The 20,318-nt window shown below is 42.3% G+C and overlaps 2 protein-coding genes across 4 annotated transcripts in view; one reads left to right on the top strand and one right to left on the bottom strand.

Moving 5' to 3' along the window:
• LOC6039378 (RNA-binding protein Musashi homolog Rbp6) overlaps nt 1–20,318 on the top strand; it is a 92,133-nt gene that overhangs the window by 48,195 nt on the left and 23,620 nt on the right. Inside the window, exon 3 of one of the 2 annotated variants that reach the window (XM_038262038.1) lies at nt 1,100–1,120. The exons of the other annotated variant lie outside the window; for it this stretch is intronic. Coding sequence (XP_038117966.1) covers nt 1,100–1,120 — 21 coding nt within the window. The remainder of the gene's footprint in view (nt 1–1,099; nt 1,121–20,318) is intronic. 2 annotated transcript variants of the gene reach the window in all.
• Nucleotides 7,159–20,318, bottom strand: part of LOC119769472 — a 65,664-nt gene continuing 52,504 nt past the window's right edge. For both annotated transcript variants that reach the window (XM_038262041.1, XM_038262042.1), the window contains one exon: nt 7,159–7,566. In XM_038262041.1, coding sequence (XP_038117969.1) covers nt 7,471–7,566 — 96 coding nt within the window. In that variant the 3' untranslated portion in view covers nt 7,159–7,470. The remainder of the gene's footprint in view (nt 7,567–20,318) is intronic.

Here is a 20,318-nt window from a genome sequence, read left to right as displayed (position 1 = left end):
TCAGGACCGGAGTTCGCCTTTCATGTGGTACACCACACGTGGCGCACCGCCCAAAGAAGAGCTTCGAGGAAAGCTTGCAATTACCAATCTGGCAATAAACAGTGTATCCCATACGGAACGATAATCCCACCGGTCTTCTTCGTCGACGACGTTGACACAGAGTATTGGCACACCACACGGAGCGACTACGTCGGGGGATGATTCCCAGAATGAGAATCAATGTAAAATTACACCCATAAAATGTGACTCCCGGTACGGTGCGGTACGAGGGCTGGGAGGGACGAAATCCTTTGGAATCGCTACTCCGTGTTGCTGCTCCTTCTAGGATCCTCTTGCGTCGATGGTACTTGCCTCCTTCGTGCGGAGACACAACACGTTTCACTTCAAGGGGGGGTCCTCGTGGGGCATGGGATAGCAAGTGTTTAGACGTTAATCAGTTCTTGAAGCTTGGGTCCCATTATTTTCCTATTATCTGTGGGGCCGTTTCGTGTTCTGTTTAGCTTGCCTTTCCTTGTGATGCATGATTATTTATCTATAGCGTATACTTTTTCCGCACTCTACGGTAGACAGGCAAAACTCTTTGTACCGCGCCAGTAATTAACGCTTAATTAACAACCATGTTTTTACCACCACTCGTCCGGAGGTACTTTTCGCCCTCTCTATAACCTCTAGTGGGGGGAGCGACAGGCGCAGCTGTTTTGGCACATCCCAGCAACAAAAACTCTGTAAAATCTAGAACATAAAACTCGTTGCGGTTGCTGCTACCTGCTGCCACACCACGTTCAGAAGTTTTTAGCGTCCGTCCTGATTGTCTCTGCTGGTTAGAGCTTAATTGATAGACAACTGACAACACTACCCTTTCTCCTCCGGATCTATCTCCCGCTTGCTTGCTTGCACCTGTTTTTCAAACTCGCACACACACACACACACATCTCTCACATAAATCACTAACAAAAAGTATACTACCTGTATAGATAGAGTTCGAGAAAAAAAAAACATTAAAAAATACTCAAACCACCAGCTTCGTACAAGAAGACACAATTATAAAACTTTGTCCTCTCTTGTCTTTTTCTTCCCTTTTTCCGGCGTCGATGTATAGATTGCATGGAACTACCTTTAGGTAAGTACGGCGACGACGTCGTCAACAAAAGTCGTCGCAAATGTGCTGCACTGACTACTGACATGGGGGGGATGCAGGGAGCAAAGTTTTTGTGGTGCCAAGTTTTTCTGGGTAGAATTGTGTCTCCATCGAAGAAAATCAGGACACTTTTTATCACCCTCTCATATGTTCTTATTTGATTCGTTCTTAGTTTAAACCCTTGAGTCTAACACAAATTTTTCAATATTTATATGTTTGAGAAGATTGTGAACTTCAATCGATTTTTTACGAAATGACATGTCAAAGTTTTTCATTGCATTTTTTTTGTTGGAACAAAATTATTCCAAAGTTATTCAAATATTGCATTTTTTTTCTAACAATATATGAATGTTTTTATAATATTGGAATTTTTGCTTAAAAAAATCTTTTTTATATGTTACTTAGCCTGGCAAAGCAATGTTTATAAATAATATCAAATATTATAAATATTGCAAATTCTTTAAACAGTCCTATGAAAATAAATTTCATTTTGAATAATTGTTAAACCTGAGCAAAATTTTCAAAAATATTTGTAAGGATTCTTCTAATTGTTTAAGAAGATTATTTTTGCAATTCCGTCGTGAAACTACTTACTTTTCCTGTCATTCTTGAACGACGAAATAGCCTACTTTTCTGTACCAAAAATAACAGAATCGAATAGCAACACTTTTCAAAATAAATGCTGAAAAGTTCTACTTTTCAGCACTGAAATGGGTGCTGAAAAGTTGAACTTTTCAGCACTTGTTTCGAAAAGTTACATTTTTCAACATTTTTTTGATTTAAACGATTTATTGACAAAATACATGAAAATTTGACTTAAAATTTCGCTTAATGGGTGTTTTCGGATTTGCAAAAAATGTTGTATGGAACTCGTTGCAAAACTTGATTTTTTCAGCACTCTTCGTATTTATCCAACTCGGTGAACCTCGTTGGATAAATGTACGACTTGTGCTGAAAAAATCCTCTTTTTGCAACTTGTTGCATAAACTACTATTATTAAATTTATTTTTTAAATGTTGCAATGTTTTCAAGTATAACTAAAACTTCGGAAAAATAGTTTTCAAATAATATTTTTTGCAATTTCGTCTTGAAACTACTTAATTTTCCTGTCAATTTTGAACGACGCAAAAGCCTACTTTTCTGTACCAAAAATACCAGAATCGAATAGTTACACTTTTCAAAATAAATACTCAAAAGTTCTACTTTTCGGCACAGAAATGAATGCTGAAAAGCAGAATTTTTCAGCACTTGTTTCGAAAAGTAATACTTTTCAACATTTGAACGATTAATTGAAAAAATATATGAACATTTGACTTATAATTCCACTTAAAGGGAGTTGTTCGGAAATGCAAAAAATGGTGTATGGAACTCGTTGCAAAACTTGATTTTTTCAGCACACGTCGTATTTATCCAACTCGGTGAACCTTTTGGCTAAATGTACGACTAGCGCTGGAAAAATCTTCTTTTTGCAACTTGTTGATTACTTTTTAGTATGTTCAGTTTTTTTCAAACAGCAACAAGTTATTTGACCTCTTTGGTTTTGTTAAAAAAATAATAATAATATTTAAATTGATTTCTGTGACGTTCTGCTGTATGCCGAATTAAATATTAAACAAGAGTAGTTTAATCAATGGAATTTAGATATTTAAACACTGTTCAAACATATATTTCAGTATCTGTTTTTTTGTGAGCCTAAAAAAAAGTACAAGATGGTATGTCCGAGACATAACCAAAAAAATATAGGACAGTTGAGTCTTTCAATCACAATAATTTTGGTACCCAAACATGTATTTGTATGGTTTTTGTTGATATTTTAAAGTTATCGCAGTTTTAGTGGAAAAGTTAATTTTTTGCTGATTTCGTCATTTTTCCGTTTTTGCGCGTGGCGTGTCGAAAAATCCAGTTTTTGACATAGGACTATGTCTCTACTTACTATATTGGGGGGCCAGTTCAGAAATTCGATCCAAAGCGTCACTTTTAAGCGTTAAAAAAGGGGACATTTTGAACGCTTATATCTTTTTTCCCTGTGAATCAATCCAGACGGTTGGACCACCAATCGAAAGAGGAAGACTTCAGCTATTGTTTAACTACATAGATAGTCTGACTAAACATAGTTAAAGCACTTAAAACATGCAATCAAAATGAGTAATTTTTCAGTACAAATCGGACAGATGACCAATCAGAGCGAGCGTATGCATTCGAGGCCGCGCCCCTTTTGTACCGTTCTCCGGCTGTGCCGCTATTTAAGCAGAAAATTACGCAAAAGCAAGTCACTTTGAAACGAGCACTCGAACTGTGCACGTCGGGCCGGCGCGGAGCAGCAGCAGCAGCAGCGGCCAATAGAAGAAGGGGACCAGCAACCAGAAGGAAGAACCACCAGCAGCAGAAGGAGGAAATTTGAGCGAAGCGGACCGATGGAAGTCGCTATGATGCGGCGGTTCTCATGAAAAATGGCCAATTCGACAGTGGTGGAAAAAACCTGGAGTGGCCGGTGCCCTCGAAGCAGGTTCCCTCGGGATGGAGGGGGCGGGGGGACATTTACGGAAACATACGAGTTGTGGCAATATGGGTATCAAAATTCATGGTTTTTGATACTGAACATAATAATGGCCATTTCGACAGTAGTGGCCACAACCTGGAGTGGCCGGTGCCCTCAAAGAAGGTTCCCTCGGGGCGTGGGGGGACATTTACAGAAACATACGAGTTGTGGCAATATGGGTATCAAAATTAATGGTTTTTGATACTGAACATAATAATGGCCATTTCGACAGTAGTGGCCACAACCTGGAGTGGCCGGTGCCCTCAAAGAAGGTTCCCCCGGGGCCTGGGGGGACATTTACAGAAACATACGAGTTGTGGCAATATGGGTATCAAAATTCATAGTTTTTGATACTGAACATAATAATGGCCATTTAGACCGTAGTGGCCACTACCTGGAGTGGCCGGTGCCCTCAAAGAAGGTTCCCTCGGGGCGTGGGGTGACATTTACAGAAACATACGAGTTGTGACAATATGGGTATCAAAATTCATGGTTTTTGATACTGAACATAATGATGGCCATTTCGACAGTAGTGGCCACAGCCTAGAGTGGCCAGTGCCCTCAAAGAAGATTCCCTCGGGGCGTGGGGGGACATTTACAGAAACATACGAGTTGTGGCAATATGGGTATCAAAATTCATGGTTTTTGATACTGAACATGAAAATTGACATTTCGACAGTAGTGGCCACAACCTGGAGTGGCCGGTGCCCTCAATGAAGGTTCCCCCGGGGCCTGGGGGGACATTTACAGAAACATACGAGTTGTGGCAATATGGGTATCAAAATTCATGGTTTTTGATACTGAACATAATAATGGCCATTTCGACAGTAGTGGCCACTACCTGGAGTGGCCGGTGCCCTCAAAGAAGGTTCCCTCGGGGCGTGGGGGGACATTTAAAGAAACATACGAGTTGTGGCAATATGGGTATCAAAATTAATGGTTTTTGATACTGAACATAATAATGGCCATTTCGACAGTAGTGGCCACTACCTGGAGTGGCCGGTGCCCTCAAAGAAGGTTCCCTCGGGGCGTGGGGTGACATTTACAGAAACATACGAGTTGTGACAATATGGGTATCAAAATTCATGGTTTTTGATACTGAACATAATGATGGCCATTTCGACAGTAGTGGCCACAGCCTAGAGTGGCCAGTGCCCTCAAAGAAGATTCCCTCGGGGCGTGGGGGGACATTTACAGAAACATACGAGTTGTGGCAATATGGGTATCAAAATTCATGGTTTTTGATACTGAACATGAAAATTGACATTTCGACAGTAGTGGCCACAACCTGGAGTGGCCGGTGCCCTCAAAGAAGGTTCCCCCGGGGCCTGGGGGGACATTTACAGAAACATACGAGTTGTGGCAATATGGGTATCAAAATTCATGGTTTTTGATACTGAACATAATAATGGCCATTTCGACAGTAGTGGCCACTACCTGGAGTGGCCGGTGCCCTCAAAGAAGGTTCCCTCGGGGCCTGGGGGGACATTTACAGAAACATACGAGTTGTGGCAATATGGGTATCAAAATTCATGGTTTTTGATACTGAACATAATAATGGCCATTTCGACAGTAGTGGCCACAACCTGGAGTGGCCGGTGCCCTCAAAGAAGGTTCCCTCGGGGCGTGGGGTGACATTTACAGAAACATACGAGTTGTGGCAATATGGGTATCAAAATTCATGGTTTTTGATACTGAACATAATAATGGCCATTTCGACAGTAGTGGCCACAACCTGGAGTGGCCGGTGCCCTCAAAGAAGGTTCCCTCGGGGCGTGGGGGGACATTTACAGAAACATACGAGTTGTGGCAATATGGGTATCAAAATTCATGGTTTTTGATACTGAACATAATAATGGCCATTTCGACAGTAGTGGCCACTACCTGGAGTGGCCGGTGCCCTCAAAGAAGGTTCCCCCGGGGCCTGCGGGGACATTTACAGAAACATACGAGCTGTGGCAATATGGGTATCAAAATTCATGGTTTTTGATACTGAACATAATGGCCATTTCGACAGTAGTGACCACTACCTGGAGTGGCCGGTGCCCTCAAAGAAGGTTCCCCCGGGGCCTGGGGGGACATTTACAGAAACATACGAGTTGTGGCAATATGGGTATCAAAATTCATGGTTTTTGATACTGAAAATGAAAATTGACATTTCGACAGTAGTGGCCACAACCTGGAGTGGCCGGTGCCCTCAAAGAAGGTTCCCTCGGGGCCTGGGGGGACATTTACAGAAACATACGAGTTGTGGCAATATGGGTATCAAAATTCATGGTTTTTGATACTGAACATAATAATGGCCATTTCGACAGTAGTGGCCACTACCTGGAGTGGCCGGTGCCCTCAAAGAAGGTTCCCCCGGGGCCTGGGGGGACATTTACAGAAACATACGAGTTGTGGCAATATGGGTATCAAAATTCATGGTTTTTGATACTGAACATGAAAGTTGACATTTCGACCGTAGTGGCCACAACCTGGAGTTGCCGGTGCCCTCATGGAAGGTTCACCTTGGGAGAACATTTATGACAATTTTGCCGACAAATCTATGAAACAAAATAAAATAATCTTATTTCAGATTTCACTAGCAATCCAAAAACACATTCAAATTGTTTGGTCCTATGTCTTTCGGTTATGTCTCTGACATACCATCTTGAACTTTTTTTTCAAAAAATCGTAAGATCAGATTCATTTCCATTGATTCCAATTCCTAAGCTAAGTACAATTTTCTAATTTAAGTGCTTGTGGATAGCCCATGAGGTACCCTCAGGCAAATTTTGAGCCCGATCATAAAACTTTTTTTTCGGTAAAGGCTTTTTTTTTCAAATGGAATCGCTGATTGATACCAATTAGTTCAAATCGTTTTTGAAAATCAACCAAGGAGTGAATAAATCTTAAAAGGTTGAGAACCTTAAATTTTAAGTCCTTAAAATGTTTGGCCATCTGTTCTTTAACTTTCTTTTTGGGACGGCAAAATCCTCCCCTTCTTCTGATATCAAATTTCTTCAGTCAGCATTCCTAATCGCGTTCTTAATTTTCTACTACTATGCAAACCGTCACGCACCTTCCGGCGCCTGACCAGCGGCAGCTCCCGTAGATTGGCCCACTTTCCCCGGAACAGCTTGACACCGCGCTGCTGCCTGTCACCCACCCACCATCCAATTAGTACGTCCACCACCGCACAACAACCATTCCAAAACCAATTAACCTATGCAGAACTTCCGCCGTTTCTTCAAGACACCCTCTGCCCTTTGGTATCACATTATGTCATAATTTTCGATATTGATCGAACAAGAAATTGAGTTCATAGCAGCTCTTACTTAGTCATTAAGCAGGGCAGTCATCATCTCGTCTAGTTACTGGAAGGTATCACCGCCGAGTCTACTGAAGGGTAGAAGGAGGTTGCGCTTCTCTAATCTCGCCAGGTCACGATTCGTCTTTGATCACGAGTTGGAGAGGCTTACAGCATACGACCGCACAGTGAGAATGTTTGTGTGGAGAACAATTTATTATAGCTAAAAACTCACTGACGCTAATAGTGTTTTAAGTTTTAAGCGTAGAGGTCTTGAGTAACTAAACTACGAGGCTTGGCGTGTGATGGCTGCTGCGAAATCCATTCGTGTTCTACCATCGTCTCGAGGGCCCGAGAAGAGCGTACAGAATGATGATGTCGTAAAAGTGATGTGATCATGCCTATTAATTACTAGATACGCGTTGTTTTGGCGCAGTGCATTAGTGACACATTAGCCAATGCGGATTGGTTTCGGCTTAGGCTGTGTGTGGAGGGGGTAATCTAATTTTCCGCGTTCAGCTTGTTGTACTCCTCCCGGTAGGAAAGCGCCTCGGCCAGCTCCGGCATCGCCTTGGGAACCTGGTTGAACACACGTACCTGTAACGAGAGACGGTTACGAAACGGAGTTAAGGATTATAGGTGGATTTGAAGAAGCGTTGGGTTGGGCTCGATTCGAGGAAAGTACGTGGCAAAACATTTGCATGCGTTGACGACAAGCTGATCTGCTGTCGGAATGCCGTTTGATAAGCTATAATAGGATATCCATGTGTGCAATAATCTTCTTAAGGCGAGGAATTGGGTTGGAATACGTAAGGTTGAATCTGTTTTAAGGATATGTAGAAACACACAAAATTCATTCAGATTTCGAACATGAAATGTACTTGAAAATCGTATGCTGGTATAAAACATCGCGTTCAAGAATAATCAATGAAAATTTAACATGTAAATCTATTAATTTTCATTGGTCTCTTCCGAACGCGCTATCATACACGCAACCAACAATAAAACGTGGTGATGTTCGTTTGTTAACCTCAGAAAAACAAATAAATATTCGTAGTCATATTTTTGTTTTTGGCCATTTCACCTTCTGCACTTCGGTTCTGAATTGTCCTCCAATGCTGTGAGCATCAAGTACTCCACAACCAGGGCTATAGTTTCCGTTGCTTTTTTTTGACGACTTCTTCAGCTCTCAAAAATTACCAGACTTCACGAATTTCTGCAAACTCTGTTTGAAATTTCAGATTTCGTACTCCGACTCCGCAGAGCTGGTCATAAAACTTTTTTTTTTCTGCTGTGTCGTGTTACTTTTCTGTCGCGCATACCGGAACGGAAAGCGTTGAACCTTTTGAGGGGGGATACGGAACGTATACGAGTCCCCGGGGTAGCATTACGACTTCGATTGGAAGGAAATCTTACAAGTGCGAAATCAACCAGGGGGAGGGGGGGGGGGAGGGGTCACAAGAAGCGATACAAGTGTGTGCTTCCAGGTATCGATCTAGTAATTTAGTTTTCCATCAAGACTTCAAATTGGATTATTACCGACTTCGTTCCAGGGGGGGTCGGGACACACACACATAGGCACTGTCAACGGAGGCGAAAGGATTTAAAGTTGGCAGTTTACGTAAGGAAGACTCGAAGGAAAAACTTTTCCCTCAACCCCCTCTCCTTTCTCTGAGGTGGTATAGTTCGCGTTTGCGGTGTGCAAGAGATCCAAAGGGGAGTGAAAATTTAATTACCGGTGCACATTGGTGGTTGTGTATCGCCGGTACAGTCGAAGGGTACCGAAGCGGAAATCAGCTTTTCTATGGCTTTATCCCCGGTGTGTAGCTAAAAATAACGACGGGTATACTTCAGAACCATCAGGTGCACACGGATGGCTGACAGCGTGCCACATAGATCGGTGGTCTGCTCTGCTTCATACAAAGAAGCACAGTCCTGGCTTCAAAAAAACCCGACGACAGGATTTGTCAGTCATGCTTTCTTCCGCAGACTGCCGGCTCAAGCGCGAACGAGTCAGTGATGGGAATCTATTGGTAGATCGAACCTCGATGCTTGATTTTAGTATACTAATATGTTCCAGTATAGTATTTATAGGTTTGAGGTTATCTTGTCCTGAGTTGCACGATTCTTTTAAACAAAACGATTAATAGTGGATTGCCACCACTGACTGAAGTATACGATACCAGGAGGGAAGTTCCCGCGATGTCCCACGACCACCAGGATGTGAGCGGTATTATGTTCCTATCAGGAAGCCGTCGTCGTGGTCGGTGGAGTTCTTGGAAACCCCCGAATGTTATCGCTGCCGGCAGCAGGGGTCCCTTCTCCGGAAGTACCATGTGCCCGCTTATCCTGGCGATACCGGTGTGTCTCCAGCTGTAGATCCAATTACATTCGTCCACCCCGCTTGCGGTAATGACGTTCGGCTGGGGCTTCGCCATGTCTTTGTAAATCAATTTGATACATGTTCATTGATGGCGATCAAAACGATGGCTTTGATACGAGGAGACCACCCCCCACGGGTAGGTGGGGGTGTCAACCCCCTGCGGGGTCACCCAGCATCCCGTGGATTCAATTAACGGAATTAATGATCGATCCAATGGCTGGCTCTGAATGGGAATGTTTGTTTTGCGTTTTTTTTTTCTTTCTCGGGCTCGGAATCCGGCCCATCATGATGAGATTAAACGTGCCGCTCGATGTTTACCCCAGAAGTGCTCATGTGTGTGTGTGGGAACTCTAATTCATTTCTGGTCGGCCATGAATGCCTTCGGAGTCCGAGTGTTAATCCGAGAGCTGCGCAAGGACGACGCTGAAACGGTTCTTTCTTTTTGTCTCAGTAATGTATCGCTAATGAAACAAACAAGCTGACGCGTTGAACGATTCCCTAATTGGAGCAATCTATTAGAAGTGAGGGGCACGCCAGATGGCCCCCAATGGGCCAGCGATTACTTCGCAGATTGGATCGGGCTGATTCATGGGTCGACGTTCGACAGCTTCCATGTTTATGGCATACCAACAGGCGCTTCATGAATAAAAATCTTTCATATTGGAAGTGTTTTTTTCTCGTTTAATAATAACTTCTTGCTGCTGTCTCCGGTCCCGTTTCTTGCAGTAAAAGCGACGGCCATAACTCACGGAAATCGTCTTTATCGCGGCAACAATTTGTCATTCACGGTTGTTTCGATGCAATAACATGCAGATTTTTGCTTCGATTTCGTTGACACAAACTCCCACGCGATCCGGTTCGATTACGTAAAAACCAAACAAACATTCCACCGCTGTCGTTGTCAACTCAACAGCGTGCTCCATAAATCCACATCCGAGCATCGACAAAATGTTGCTGTTTAGCGGTCCCCAACAAACCTCTAAAAATCTTGCAAAAAAAAAGAACCCACGTGCGCTTCCATAAACCGACAGGATACCGATAAGTGCCATAATAATGACATAAAAATCATAGCCAAACTTTCTACATATTCTATCGGCTTTATAACCTTTCAGGGGTGTTCTGTCATGCACTTCAGGGTTGTCTTTCGCTACAAGCTTTCAAGATTTTTTTCCCTTCTTTCCCCATTCCCGCGAAACAATCAGAACCGTTTTTATGCCAGCAACAAACGAACCCGGGGCCAGACTGAAAGTTCGTTTCCTGTCCATTGGTCGTTGTTGCGAGAGTCCTTATCGCTAGTGCCGATGTTCCGTAGTACCCCGAGTCATCAATTTCAACTAGAATTGAGCATGATTTCTGTGTGTTTTTGCCGCTGCTGCTGTGTAGTTTATTTTCCGATTTTATTCGTTTCTGCTGCTCCTATCTGTTGGTTGTCTGGTTGAGGTCGGGCCGGGCTAGACAGTGCGCAGGGAATTTCTGTCGGTAATAAGGGTGGGAGGTTCGATGTTGGAACCGTGACAGCGTATTTTTATGGGGCAATGTGTGCTATTTTAGGAAGCCGATCTCTACGAAATTGGTCTTTTTTTAATTTTAATTTTTGTATTTTTAAATCCGGCTGAAAACAGCCCAAAGAAGCCGTTTTGCATCATTAGTTTGTCCAATTTTTCCATATAAATTTGGCAGCTGTCCATGAAAAATGAAAAAAAGGATGTATGAAAATTCCAAAATCTGTATCTTTTGAAGGAACTTTTTGATCGATTTGGTGTCTTCGGCAAAGTTGTAGGTATAAATAAGGACTTCTTAATTTCACTTTATGTCACTAAAACTTGAATTGCAAATAAAAAGCACTATTTTTTTTGGATTTGTTTTAGGGGACATTAAAAGTCAACTTATCAGAAATTTTCAGAACGGGCAAAATATCCGAGGCCGAGTTATGATTTTTGAATCAATACTGATTTTTTTTTCAAAAAAGCGAAATATTGGTCGCAAAAAAATTTCAACTTTATTTTTCGATGTAAAATCAAATTTGCTATCAAAAAGTACTCCAGTGAAATTTTGATAAAGTGCACCGTTTTCAAGGTAAAGCCATTTTTGCCTTCCTCACTGAGGTAAGGCTATAATCCTGCTCGAAAAATGAACTTTTGAAAAACAGCTCGTAGACCTATATTCATGTATACCTATCGACTCAGAATCGAAAACTGAACAAATGTCTGTGTGTGTGTGTGTATGTGTGTGCGTATTCCCCTCGGTGCTCAAAATTCTTGCCAAGTTTTCTCGGCACTGGCTGATCCGATTTGAGTCAAATAAGTTCCATTCGATCCGGTTTGGTGCCCTATATTGCACTATTGAATTGTTTGAAGATCCGATAAGTAGTTCAAAAGTTACGTATAAAAAAGTGTCAGAGTTGCGAATCGGATCTCACATAAATGCATGTAAACTATATCCAGACCCATCACCCGACCCATCGTTGGTTAGATTGTCAAAAGACCTTTCAAACGAGTCCAAAACATTGAAGATCTGGCAACCCTGTCTCAAGTTATGATCACTTAAGTGATATTTATGTACTTTTTTGATGCCGGATCTCACTTAAATGCATGTAAACTATGTCCGGATCCATCATCCAACCCATCGTTGGATAGGTAATTGAAAGACCTTTCCATTGAGTCCAAAATATTGAAGATCTGGCAACCCTGTCTGGAGTTATGACCACTTAAGTGATATTTATGTACTTTTTGAAGCCGGATCTCACTTAAATGTATGTAAACTATGTCCGGATCCATCATCCAACCCATCGTTGGATAGGTCATCAAAATACCTTTCCAATGAGTCCAATATATTGAAGATCTGGCAACCCTGTCTCAAGTTATGACCACTTTAGTGATATTTATGTACTTTTTTGATGCCGGATCTCACTTAAATGTATGTAAACTATGTCCGGATTCATCATCCAACCCATCGTTGGATAGATAATCGAAAGACCTTTCCAATGAGTCCAATACATTGAAGATCTGGCAACCCTGTCTCAAGTTATGACCACTTAAGTGATATTTATGTACTTTTTTGATGCCGGATCTCACTTAAATGTATGTAAACTATGTCCGAATCCATCATCGAACCCATCGTTGGATAGGTAATCAAAATACCTTTCCAATGAGTCCAATACATTGAAGATCTGGCAACCCTGTCTCAAGTTATGACCACTTAAGTGATATTTATGTACTTTTTTGATGCCGGATCTCACTTAAATGCATGTAAACTATGTCCGGATCCATCATCCAACCCATCGTTGGATAGGTAAAATGTATGTAAACTATGTCCGAATCCATCATCGAACCCATCGTCGGATAGGTCATCAAAAGACCTTTCCAATGAGTCCAATACATTGAAGATCTGGCAACCCTGTCTCAATTTATGACCGCTTAAGTGACATTTAACTATTTCTTTATTGAGAAACAAACCTTACCTGACAAAGTTCGTTCTGCCTTTTTTCGTTTGTTGATGTTTTTGACTTTTTTTGCTTATTCAGCCTCCTGTGATCAAAACTTGATTTTAACCTTTCCCATACAATCTGCAAATTTTCCCGAATCGGTTCCAGAGTGGCCAATGTTGTAACTGTTTGGCACTCACGAACTTACCATACGAACCCAACGCAACAAAGAGCACCTCGATCGGACGTTCCGTGTTGAATTGATTCGCGTTCGAACAAAACCGTCGAAATTTTGTATACATATAGAAGATAGATAGAATTTGTGTCCAAACCCATAATATCACCAAATGTTGGTAAAATGTGAGGAAGGCACCATCCACATAGGTGGATTAAGTTAGTTTTGGGTAACTTTTTGAAAATAGTCGCAGTTATTCATTTTATTAAATTAATGCCCATGTTTGCCCACTTTCGAAAAACATATTTTTTAAATGCTGAGAAAATTATCTACATTTTGCTTTTTAAAACTTTGTTGATACGACCCTTAGTTACTGAGATAACCAAATTTAGTTAAGAACGCCATTTTGTGCATCTTTCAATGTCTCACCTCCACAGATCACAAAAAATCTATTTCAATCCTGAGATATTCAATAAAACCGAAAAACTTCTTGCATTGTCGTCACTTTTCATATGAATGAAGTTTCAAACTTGTTGTGTTATTTTGACACACTCTGAATATTGATGTAATTGCGACGACTGGCCAAAGCGATTTCAGGTCAGAACGCGTTTGACACACGTACATGTCCTTATACAGTAAACATTTGTAATTATAACTCGTGAATCCGGCAAACAAATTCAACCAAACTTCGGGAAAATGCATAGAATGCTCAACCCAGCAAAACGTGTTTGTTACTGTTTAAATTGCGGGCTCTATTTTTTGTTTATTCAAGGGCAAACATTGAAACGCGTTTTTATCGGAACGTCAAAAAGCGACGAGCGACAAGTTAGCTAGAAGAGATTGAGTTCGAATCATTTTTTGGTCAAAAAGACATTTGACGCTTCATACAAAACCCAAAATCTATCATCTTACCCCTAGTTTTGTACGAAACCAAGCCCCGTGTACACCAAACTTTTAGGCTCAAGTTCGTCTGTACAACGATTTGTTCCGATGTTGCCGTTTTAATAGTTGTGCAGTGCCAACCCCCAAAGTGCCGCCCTTTCCACGTCCTCGAACACAGTTGCACGGAAAGATATTGTTATAGTCAGCAACAGATATTTAATCGATCAAACTTTATTGATTTTTTTTTCCTGCCAGCCCTTTCCCGCTATATCACGGTGACCGTTCGTGATATACCTTCTTGTGTGAGGGGTGCACATTGAGCCAACTTCTTTCTTGTAAAAGTAATCACAATGATCTCTTGTGCTGAAATGCAGTTGGCGAGATGACGTGCACTTTGACGCGCGCGCCAGATTCATGCTTAATCACTGCAAGATGGCAATCTCCTTACTTCCTCGTAAGATTTACTGTCTAAGAAAGTGGTTAGACCTTTTCACCGGAAGCATTGCGAGATTTGCCCGAGGTTCCGTCACAATTTCTCTCTGTCATAATGTTTCAATAAAATACCAACTCCGTAATCGTTAAATTGATTGGCCGGCTGGGGATTGCCTGACTTCACCGAAACAAACCAAACCTGCCCGGGCACCGCATATCCTATTTATTACTAGCGGTGAGACGGCAACCCCGTAGCCGGAGGCCGCAAAAGGACGACGTCGACGTTATTGCCGAAAAACGACAGAAATTGAGTCGCACGGAGTCTACCTTGTGCCGTTCTGCTGTATCGAATTGCGTCCCCAGGAGCAAAAAAAAAAATTACCGATGATTTATGGGAGCTTTTTTTGTGGGGGTTTTTTTTGGTTGATTTCTTTTAAAAGACGCAGCAGTGTGCGTGTGGCAAATCGAGTCGTTTGTTCCAGAATTTAGGGTTTAATATGGGTAAGCGATTGCAGGATCCTTTTAGCAGAACGTAGAGTGAGACAAACTTGGAGCAGTATTTTGTAAAAGAAATACTTGGTGTACAAAACGCCCAAAAAAAGATTATATATGATTAAATTTTCATCATGAAAAAATCTTAGGATTTCGAGGAAGTGCTCGTCACAGCGTCGCAGACTTCAAACTTTTAAGCAACAATTTATTAAACCACCGAGATTGTTCTGTGCAACAAAAAGTCAGAAAACCCAAATCGTTGGTCACAGTTCTGACTTTCCATAATCGATTTCCCACCTTTTTCAACCCCTCAAAGTCCGTACCAGTAATAAGAAGGACATGGTCCGTAACCAAATGTCTGTTCCTGGAAATCGGAGATCCCTTCTGACTTGCTCCCCCAAACCCCGCCGCCACCTCACTTCCGGTTCAATAGCTTTCCGTTTCGTTTCTGCAAATGATTGCTTTTCCAGATTTGCTCCACCCTGGCAGACATTTCGCTTTTTTGTTGGCTTTCGGCGACCCCCTCTCAATTTCCCTAGTTATTCCTGCTCTTAACGCATGATTTATCATCCTTTTCTGGGGAAGGCACAAATCCTCCCCCGCAAATAAAACAATACGCACACAACGTTACTTGCGGCGTCGAGGGCGACGACGATTGATGAGATTTGTGTGTTTGCGAGCGCGGTTAAGATACAGAACCGAACAGAACCACGTCAAGGATCATCACCTTGAAGCAGCTGTGGCGAGTGGCACTTGAACTTGTCCTTATCGGCGCGCAGACTGCTGCCTGACAAATGGATGCCATTTTCGGAAGTGCCTCGTTCTCTCTCTCTCTCTCTCTCTCTCTCTCTCTTGCTCTCAACGGAAGTGGCATGTGGGTTGGCAGTAGAGTCGGCTTCCTGTCGGCGACCACATTTTTGCTCCGGCACGAGTTTAGACGGGGGTGGGTCGGTCAGAGGCTCGCCGTGGTTGTGCTATCTTGTCGTAATTGTCAACTTATCAAAGTTCCCAATTCCGAGTTTCCTGAGCATTGGCTGGCTCGACATAAACAGCCTTCCCAAAAACCGTACAATTCCAAGCGAAACTCCAAACTTGAGGATACAGTGGAGATTTTCCCTTATCCTGTTGTAAAAGGAGAGCATCAACAATTCTCTTCTTCCAAGTTCCCTATCCTTGCCCCTGTTGTGTGGTAGAGCGGTCGACAATGGACGACTTTCATGGTGTTGAGAGTCTGGTTCAGGTGGAGTTGGTTCTATTCTCAATTAACAATTCGTAGAAAACTTGAACTTGGATAATTATCGCATAATATGACCAAATCCAGTATGTCAAAAATCAAATTATTCGCTCTACAGCATTGCCTTGGCGTTCTCGATTGCGAGATTCCTACTCGAAACTAGGTATCCGAAGGCTTGATTGTTGAGGCAATTTCAAACCCCTTTTTACATCTTAGCTTCCATCCTCCCCGTGATTCAAACTGACGACCTTTGGATTGTGAGTCCAACTGCCTAGGAGCGACTCCACCGAGACAGGACTCAGGGAGACGACTCCTATACCTGGACTGAGCTAACGACCTAAACTCTAGGTTAGACCGGGGCCAATTCTCGGTATGACAGCTATCAGCAACATTTTTTCAAAAAAATTCTTATGTTTTTCACTGCTAAGTATATCGTAAGGCAATATTCCACGAAAAATAATGTGATCCTATGCGTCAAGCCAGCACACCACCAACCCTATGTTGCCACGTGACCGCGTTCTGCGAGCTCCCCACGCTAAAAAACTTCTTCTTCCGCTGGCACTTGCCAAACTGCGCGCCGCGGAAGCGTGAATTTGATTGAAGTGGGGTCGAGTGGGGGAGAAGGTGGCAACGCAAATTCTCATTTAAATCAGGCCGGAGGTGAAATGACCGCTCTGGGACGAGACTCCCGCGCGGTGCGTGGCCTTTATTGACGTCCAGGGAGCAACATTGTTGACCGGGGATGTTCGAGCGCGCGCTCGCTTACCTGAACGCACCGGTTCGAGAGCTGTTATTAATTGGCGGTTTATGATGTGACCGAAATCGCGAAATTATGCGGGCGTCGAGAGGAATGTTAATGCAGTTACGATTTCATTACCTCGATAATTGCTGTAATTTGGCTGAAACCGTTTAAATTTTAGGTCGAAATGGAATTTCGAATATCGCCTGAGTGCATTTTGGATTGGCGCTCGTGTACATATTTGTATATTTATTGGTACAAGGAGTTTTAATTTTTGAAAATTGATTTTTATTTAAATTACTTTAAAATGTAGTTTCCAATTAAAAAGCCAGGGTTTTCTCCTAATTTGCATTTGCGACACAAAAATTATCAATTGAAAATGTGTTGAAATCATTAGAGGTTGATCAAGCTGTCGACCATAAACATTAAACAAATTCCAGAGATTTGTCCAAATTTTAACAGACTTTTACCATTGTGGTCACCGGGAACCTCAAATTTGCCAAATTCGCTTCGCTTTTGGAGACGGTGATTTAAGCGGATTGCAGACTGGATTTCGTCATGTGTTGTAACGATTAGGATTAGCACCAATTCCACGTGAACCAGATTCTCACTGCCAACTCTACCGCGCACCAGGGACAAGGGAAGGGATTTGGAAGACGGGAAGAGTTGATCCTCCACTGTTTTAAGGGGATAAGGGAAAATCTCCACGGTATCCCCAAGTAAGTTACGCTTGAAGTTGGACGGCTTTCGGGAAGGTATAAGGCTCAGGATTCGCACTAGGCAAGTGTTGCGACCAATAGGATACTCCGATTTGCCAAATTTGGCAAAATTTCAAATTGTTTAGTTTTTTTTTATGGTTTCAGTATCTCTGATTTGAAATCGATTGACTTTGAAAGCTGCACCAAAGATTTCGTCAATTGTTTTTCAATTCTTTATATTCCTTATTATTTAATCATCTACAATTAACTCTTTTATCTCTTATTTCAGGTAAGCCAAAAAACGATCATATAAACTGGCTGCAATCTTAAACGCAAGGTATCGTAGAAGAAATGTTCAAAACCCCACTTTGCGCCCTTATCGAACAATCATCAGATTATTTGCCCTTCAACATCCCGTTCGAGTAGCTTGGGGCTTCCGGCCTGCGCCCGTGGAGAGGACAAAATGCAAATCGATGATTTCAATCACAACTGAAATCGCAATTTTCCTTGGGGATCAACCCGTCGCCCGAATTGTGGGAGGCGCGCGCGACTGTCGCGGAAGGCCTTGGGCTGATTGTGCCTTTTCGCGGAGCAAATTTCCAGCAGCGACAAGGGGGGTTACGGTGGCATCATTAGCAAATTTTATTTGGAAAAGAAGGGTTTTTTTCTGGGGCGCGAACTTCCACGAAGGATTTCGCTCGTACAAAGTTGGAGGGGGGTTGTCAAATAGATATTTTGTTCTAAAATTGCGCTGGGAAAACAGACTAGAAATTACGTGATAAAATGTTGGAGAATGCAAATTTATTTTAAGAGAAAAAAAAACACATAAAAATATCTTGATAAGATACCCCCTTTACAGCTGAGCAAGAGGAAGGCCGCACCAAATTATAACCCAAGACAGAGAGTTGGGGGTGGTTTTATTGTCACTTTAAATTATCATCCACCAGCGCGCCGCACGGCACAGGGCTGGGCCAGGTCGGGAGAACCTTGTACTAAGTTAGTCGATGGCCTATCTTTGCACCCACACAGCCGGAACCAATTTATGCGGCAGGCAATCTGATTTACTTTATTAAAAAAAATCAGACTTTTTCCAACTTTCTGCGGACGTTTTCGGATTCTTCCCTCGCGACACGGGGGAAATGGGACGGGCTTTTTCCCTTGCTGCTGCTTTCCAGGCTCTAATCAAGCGTGGCACGTTGGATAAGGAACGAAAATTGTAAAGTTCTCCGGAACCATACGGCTGGTTTATACCCACTTCCGGGGTGTTGTCAAGTTTTGGAATGGTTTGTACCGTGAAACTGTTGTGTTTGGCATAATTTTCAATTAGTTTTAGAGTTCAACAACTCGACAATAAACAATAACAAACACGTTTTGTTTGGCTGACCATATTGTACATTTTCCCGAAGTTTGGTTGAATTTGGTTGCCGGAGTACCGAGTTATAACTAAATATGTTTACTGCAGTCGGGCATGTACGTGTGTCAAACGCGTTCTGACCTAAATCCCTTTGGCCATTTGTCGCACTTGCAGCAATTTTCAGGGTGTGTCAAGATAGCACGGCAGAATTGAAACTTTTTTTGTTTTTTTTGAGATTTTGACAAAGAAAAAACTAAGGGAACCATTATTTGCATGAAAAAAACATTGAAAGCTTTTTGACAGTGAAAAATTTAGATATGATATGAATGCAACTGTTTATGTTTTCTCTCGAAAATTGAGAAATTTGCAGGAAATCAAAACAAAAAAAAATGATGCTCCCAAAGTTAACTTTCTTTACGGTTCCCTGGATAATTTCGAGTTTATTTGACAAAAGTGAGGAATTTTTACCAAGTTAGAGAGACGCTTTGCTTTTCCAACATTGAAGAAACCCCCCGACTCTTTTCTCCCCACGTTCCACCTAGCTAAGCATTTAAATGCTTTATTTTAGGAGCATCGTAAATTTGGCTCTGCTCGCTAAAATGAAAACTTTTTAGGATTCCACACCGCCCCCCCCCCCTCAAAAATTCGCCCGTTTGTAAATATTTTTATTATTGTTTACTCACAGCACGGCGTGTTGGTAGTGTGGCACCACAAACTTTTTGACTACGCGACACCGAGTTGCCAATCACAGAACTTGGGCGGCCATCGCGTGGGGACCACGTGCAATTATGTCGTTCCCTAATTAAATTAACATTAATCCGGTTAGGAGAGTCTTAAGTAACTGGGGGGCAATTTTCTTCTTCCGGTGAGGACGTGTGGTGCGTTGCACGCCATGTTTCTTGGCAGACTTTTTCAAACCAACGAAACTAGCGTACCGTCGTCGTCGTCCTGCGGGTTCAAATCCCGTGATGTGCGTTTTTGTGCACCACACTTGTGCCGCGGGTCTTGGTCACCACAGCACAGATTGGCACGGCATGTGTGTTATGGCTTTTCGTCTGGAAAAGTGAAAGTCGCGCCGCGGAAAGTGAACTTGCCGTAGTGGCCGCCACACGGGCAGGAGTGTTAGCTGCGATGGCCGCCAAGGATTTGAGTGGTTCATTTGCATAACAAAATTGTTGGCAAAATGGTCACTTTATGATATAAGGGGGAATGCAAGGTAATTATAAAGTACTTGCATTATGGTGTTGAAGAAAATGGGTTGTTAACAAGTGTAAAAACCTCTAATTGGTGAGGGAAAAAAATATTTGCAACTGTGTGTTTCACACTTGTTTTTTCTTTCGTTTTGTTGTTCAAAAAACAAAAAAACACTAGATCTTTGTAGAAATTGTCACAATGTAAAGCATTGCCTTTTTTAAATAAGGATACTTCGTCGCTGTCGTGCTAACTTGTCGCACGTGCATTTTGGGCTAAATTGAGTTAAGAACGTTATTTTGTGCAGCTCACAATGCCTCACTAGGGTGTAATATGGTTGTATGG

The sequence above is a fragment of the Culex quinquefasciatus genome, chromosome 3 (genome assembly GCF_015732765.1).
Source record: "Culex quinquefasciatus strain JHB chromosome 3, VPISU_Cqui_1.0_pri_paternal, whole genome shotgun sequence".
Taxonomy (NCBI): domain Eukaryota; kingdom Metazoa; phylum Arthropoda; class Insecta; order Diptera; family Culicidae; genus Culex; species Culex quinquefasciatus.
This window is presented reverse-complemented; position numbering and strand designations above follow the sequence as displayed.